The sequence below is a fragment of the Aedes aegypti genome, chromosome 2 (assembly GCF_002204515.2).
Source record: "Aedes aegypti strain LVP_AGWG chromosome 2, AaegL5.0 Primary Assembly, whole genome shotgun sequence".
Classification (NCBI taxonomy): domain Eukaryota; kingdom Metazoa; phylum Arthropoda; class Insecta; order Diptera; family Culicidae; genus Aedes; species Aedes aegypti.
In genome coordinates, this window is record NC_035108.1 from 455,784,846 (window position 1) to 455,791,427 (window position 6,582).

The window sequence follows — 6,582 nt, forward strand, 5'->3', positions numbered from 1 at the left end:
CCTTGGCTATTTTTAGACAATCTGGATATTCTCCTGATGCAATAATTTCGTTGAACATGTTGGATAAAATTGTTGAAAATTTGGCATAGTTCATCTTAAGTATTGATGGCGGAATATTGTCTGCACCGGGACATTTGTTAGAATCTAGATCGTTAATAAGGGAAATCACTTCTTTGGGATTAGTGGGACGCAGGAAAATGGAACTATTTATAGGTGTAAGATGATTAAATGGACTTGTTCCTGGGAGTCTAGGGATTTTCCTAGCCAACTCCTCTCCTACTGTCGTGAAGTAATTATTGAGAATTTCACAAGATTCCTCTACAGAGCTTGATGGAACATTTTGTGCATTATTGATACAAATTTTCTGTTTTTCTTTTGTTCTTCCAGAAATTTGATTGATATTGCTCCACAATTTCGAATGGCATGTTGTGTTCAATAACTTTTCAAAGTATTGTTTTTTACAGGCAATTTTGGTATACTGCACCTTTTTACTTATATGATTCAACATTGCTTTAAGATTAGCGTCGTTCGGGTTGCGTTTCGCCTTTTTTAGGTAACTATTTTTAATCTTTATCAACACCGAGAGATCAAAGGACATCCAGGGACAATGGTTTTTTATTTTAATTTTCCGCGACACAGTTTTTGTGCAACGATGTAAAATGTCGTTGTAAACATTTTGTATTCTACTCAGTGTAGCCGATACATTATCAATAGCATCAATTGTATTTAGGAATGTATCAAATTCAAACTCTACTTGCCGATGGTTTACTATGGTTTTTGTAACTGTTGTTGATTTTCTATCCACAGATGTTTTTATAGATGAAATAATTTGCGTGTGATCACTTTCATCTGAAAATATCGTATCATTTCGAATGCGTTCTACGTCTTCCAACCAACAAAGTACGTGATCCAGCAGATTGTTACTAGACAGTCTTGTTGTGAAGGTGTTTGAACAAACCAAGCCGTACGATTCTATTAAACTTCTATATTTCACGACAATATTATTATGCGTGAGGTTAATCGGAATGTTGAAATCACCTAGCATGAAACATACATGATTTTGATTAGTATTACTGGTCCACTCTTCGATTTTGTCCAAAAAACAGTTTACATCATATGACGGAGGTCGATAGACTCCATGTATTTCATATTGATGTTCATGAACTTTCAGCTCAATATGTATATGGTGTAAGCCATCCAAAGTTTCTGATGCTATCAATCTGTAGTTTATTTGATTTGAAATATACATTGCCAAATTACCACTCGAAAAGTTTCTACAAGAGAAAATAGACTGATATCCTGGTATACCATATAAACACGTATTTTCCGCTTTAAGCCAAGTTTCGCTAATGACAAGTACATCCAAAGGGACATCACATTGGTCCAAAAATTCAAGAATAGAATCAAATTTGTCTAAATTATTCATCCCTCTTATATTCCACTGAAAAAACCTTAAGGATTTTTCTAATTTATTAGAATAAAGTTTATTAAAATCATCTATTGAGTAATGGAAATAGTTTTGTAATGAATTAGCCATTGTAATTGACATGAATATGATAACTGATAACAACATAGGCACATCGAAATTTGATGAAACTATTTGAGCAACTTGTTCAAGTCAATTCTATTGCAAATTTCATGGGGCTTAGAGTTTTCTTCTGTTTTTGCCAAAATGACGCCACCTCTACCTTGCCAGACATACTTTAGATTAAGTTTTCCTTGAGCCTGTCGCAATTCATTTAGTAAGTTAGTTGATAATGGAGTGAGCTCATCGCGAATTGTAACTGTAAAATAAAAGGGACACCCAAAATAACTGCATTATTCATTACGGATATTTTGTTTTGCTTATCCATTTCCACCTCCGTTTTGTAAACCAGAGCCGTCAAGGAGCTTTGTGACGATCTCATCTCTTCAATTTCCTGTCTTAATCGAATGTTTTCTTTCTTAAGAACATCGAAATCAGTCAAGATAGCTTCGAATTTTGAAGAAAGGAATTCCTGAGACGATTCGATTGCACAAGTAACAGCTTTTACTTGTTCTACAACAGTCTGCATATTGGCACGCACAGCTCTTTTAAGCCCTTCTAATAGCTTGGACATATCCTTACTATTTTGCATCCGCGAATTGATAATGCGTTCGTACATGCTTGAGCATTTGCTAGAACAAAAATGCAATTTGTTCTCATTTTGCTTGATAGCTCTGCCTAAATTTTTGGGACATTTAATGTGTATTTTTGTGAAGCAATATTTGCACGCAATCAATTTATTGTCATCTGGCTCGATTTTGTGACAATTGTTGCAAAGATTTTCTGAGTTCATCTTCAAAAACAGATACTTAAAAAGACAAAAATAAACAGAAACAAAGTGGAATGTGTATACACAACACATGCAATATTAAATACAAAAATCAAAAGGAATTTAATATATATGACTACCCCGATGGCGACATTGGCTACTTGTCCGTAGAGCCAGACAGTGTCAGGTCTACCCTACTAATACAACGACCGATCGCCAGTAGTGGAGCCAGAACCACACATGCGTATCGTGTTTTTCAACGACACCTCACGATGTACACGCGACGTACTAAGGTATAGCTTTTCCGTTACAATGTTAAATCTACCCCGATGGCGAATTTGGCTACTTGTCCGTAGAGCCAGAACCTCCTAGAATATTGTTCTGTTCTATTAATGATTATCATGAGCTGTCCGAAATTCGAATCAAAGTGTCCGGAATATGAGGCAAAAGTGAGGAAGCGTCCGGAATAAGAATCATGAAAAGGCCACACATTTTGATTTATTTAAAATTATTCAAGTTGCGAAAGCGTATTCTTTACCCACTATTCGAAAGTTAAGGGCCTCTGACGTTCGATAACGCTAAGGAATCATACAGAATGATATATGTTGTACGCTCTATGCTGGGTTATACTTCACTGGGGCCTTAAGTGTCCGTAATATGAATCAAAACGGTACAGAACAAAAAACCAATGCAACTGTGATCCAAGGGACTATCGTGTTAGCCATGAAAACCAACTTGTTCTATGGTTCTCTAACTCGATATCGAGATACCAAATATCGAGTAAGGCAGAGTTAACTATATATAGCCTTTTGACGACATTATATACGTGAAACTTTGAACATAAACCATTTAAAAAAAACCTCTGTCCAGGACAGACTGGACACCGATCAATATTATAGGCATTGCAGAACGCAAGTGGTTATTTCGTTTTAAGTACATTCTGGATGTCTGGAATGACAACTGAGAAATATAAGTTAATGTCAATGAGTAACTTCGCATAAAATATTATTCTTTCTAATCTTCATAATCATGAGATATAGAACCTGTAAACTAATTCATGGGGCCATAAAGTAATATTTTCTGAGGTAGGGCCACCATGTGGCGAAATCACAAACAAACCTAATATACAGCAGCCCTTTCCCTGTTGCAAATTTTTATTGAGAGACGTATATTTTTTATACTATATTGTTGCTAAGATATAAACGTCCATAGTATCAAAATTACATTATTGTTGTACATTTTTCCACAGAAACCGATGCGATTTGCATTTAGAGGCACTTTTGGTCATGTTTGACGTTCACAATTAGTCGACTAAAACGCCACACGGGTTTTACTTTTCAACACTGGGGATGTTCTTATCTGAAATCTCGGAAGGGATACGGAAAAAAATATACACCCAAAATTGGAGTACAAACCAAGAAGTGTATCAAAATCTCAAAAAACGAATATAATATTTTTTTTATTTGAAAGTTGAGTAAGCATGTATTTTAGGCTTAAGCGATCGATACTGAAATCGGGACAGGGTCTATTTCCATGAGTAAAATAAAAAAAAAACTCGTGGAACGGCATCCTTATGTGAAACAATCATGTTGACCACAGATCACAGAAAAGGTTGAATATTCACTGTGCAGTGTGAGTTAAATAATTTAATTTTACTAAAATGATTCTTTGTTTTCACTCAGGCCTATACTGCTTATGTTTGCATGGTCGACGTAACCACCAGCACTATCATTGTTGGTAAATGCGTTTCTGTGTTCCCAGCTGCATTCTTATATCTTTCAACAATCTTGGTCAAATTATCTGTGCATTTGCTAAAGATTGAAATTCAAAAGTTTACTGGGAGAGACTTTTTGATTAATTTCTTACTTTTGTCATCTGCAAACGCATACATCATTTTATAGTCGAAGTGATAAGTGTGATGATTATATGGATGAATTTACGTAAACAGCAGGACACTGTCATATCAACCTGGTTTATACGCTTAACACTTCAGTCGTCGCGCTGTTGTAGTTTGTACAACAGGGGTGAAAAAACACCGCTTATTGTACACAACATCAGCGTGGTGGTTCTGACGGCGGCAAACCGCGCGACGACTGAAAGGTTAACTATCCAAATGAATGCTGGACAAATCGGGTGTTTTTTCGGATAAGTTGGTGTATGTGCTCATGTAAATCCGTTTTTTTTTCTAATAAATAAAATATTCCAGAACAAATAAATGCTGCTCACTTGTGTAACAAGTGTATGGCATCGTCCACAATTTACGTAACGCTCTAGGGGAAAAGAGCGAGTATGCTCAAACAGTATGGGTCACACAAAAATTTTAAATTCTTCATGCAAAATCCGTTACGTTGCATATTATCAGCATTCTTCAGTGTAAAAAATGCATTTGGATTATATTGGCGCTAGCGGCGACTATGCGAACATGGGCAGTATACGGAATATGTGTTTTCCAAGATGTAGCTTGTAGGGGATCAGATAGCCGTAGCGCAATGGAAATTTTCTCGACTTCCCAGGGCATGAAGTAAGGGCGTAAAGCTAGGAAGAAGCCTGTATTTCAGAAATAATCTAGCTTATAAATATTGAACGCAATCCTATTCCACTTTGAATTAAAATTATTCCTTTCATTCGTAGGTAGACCCGCTTTCTGAACAAGAATTCGGTGACGATTCTCTCGCTGAATTGAAATCGGCAGCCCTATCGGAGTCGGACTCAGTGGAGCGAAATGTCTTGACCAGTGTGCCCTACAAGGATCGCGAAGACGCTAGCTCTGCCGAACAACCCGAAGATGAGTACTTCTCCCCGGACGAATGGCAACAGCATCAGGACGATCGGAAGCGGATCGTTGTCAGCGTAAATGGAGTCACCCGGTATCCTGTGCGGAATCAGAATCAATTCGATGTTGATCCATCGACGGCTAGCGAAGCAATTGATCTATCGAACGATATCGCCATCAACGACATGCTGGCTGAACAGTCCATACCTCTGCATCCCGATGTTGAAGTATTCGCTCCAAACCGCAGACGTCCTGCTCAACAGGATCCCATGCAATCGTTCCCCATGTTCCCGGGATTCCCTCAGCAATTCCCCGGCGGAAACCGATACCCATTCCCGAATCAGTTCCCGCAACAATTTCCAACCCGATTTCCTCAACCGCTACCCCAGTTTCCACAGCGACCGATTGGTCAATTTCCAATGCAAGCATTTCCGGTGTTCCCTCCTCTGAACCAACAGCCCAATCCTGTTCCATTCGGACAAGGGCAACTTCCGATGCAGCAGATTCCCGTTCAACAGCAACCCGGAGGATTCGGACAGCAAACGCCGATTTTGATGATGACGTTCCCAACTAATTTCCTGGCAGCATTTCGAGATGTTCGACCGTAAACTTGTTAACTACGAGTAGCATTCGTTATGGATCTATTTATTTATTTGATTATTTATTTATTTATTCCTAGCCTTTTTAAGTTACGATATTAACTAAGCTACCAAAGATCAGGGAAAAAGAAAATGCAGGAAAATGAAGCAGAGTATTCGTTAAAAAGTCAACCACAAGATGACACAAATGAGTTTAATAATGAACTTTAAACAATAAACAACTGACTGACTGACTGATTAAATCCATTTCAATATTAATTTCACAGTTCTTCGAAGGCAACATCACAAAATTATTCAATTTCACGGTACGAAGCGCTGCTGACTTACAACAGCAGTCTTACTGGAAACCCATCATATTGGATGTTATCATTTGGACTAGACTCTTTTATCCACTTGTTCTGTCTGTCTCATCAAGATGCAAACCATTATTTATTATATTGATATTGATACAGCATCCCCTTTCTTGGTAGCTCTTGCAAATATGACGTATCATCGTGTCGTCGTCCATCCTTGGCAACATTTATGTGCATCGATTAGCCTTCTCCGGTACTAGTCGGAAAGATAGGCATCGCCTGGGAAGCTGACTACAATGGGAAATATATTTATTAAATTTTCAAGTATGTTTTCCACTATCCATCATAACCGAATATGCATACATTATTCCAATCCGGAAGACTCAACAGGGTTTTGTGGATGGAAGGGAGAAATAGTGTGGAAGAGCATATTCTATTATTGCCTCCTTCAGCCCTTTCAGGACGAGTTTTTTCAATACATATTTTACGTATGAATTTAAGTTTTTTTCTGTTCAGATGTTCCATGAATGTCATAATAAGGGGAAATATGTTAAAATAGATAATAATGAGATATTCTGTGTTATTCTATGTGTTCTGGAATACTGATGAAAAAATATTATAAA

At 37.4% G+C, this 6,582-nt stretch overlaps 1 protein-coding gene across 1 annotated transcript in view; it reads left to right on the forward strand.

Moving 5' to 3' along the window:
* The window catches only part of LOC5565904, a 68,419-nt gene extending 62,516 nt beyond the window's left edge, over window positions 1–5,903 (forward strand). The window contains exon 5 of the mRNA XM_021848114.1: window positions 4,926–5,903. Within this exon, the coding sequence (XP_021703806.1) occupies window positions 4,926–5,675 (750 nt within the window). The 3' untranslated portion in view covers window positions 5,676–5,903. The remainder of the gene's footprint in view (window positions 1–4,925) is intronic.
* Window positions 5,904–6,582: the final 679 nt, after the last annotated feature.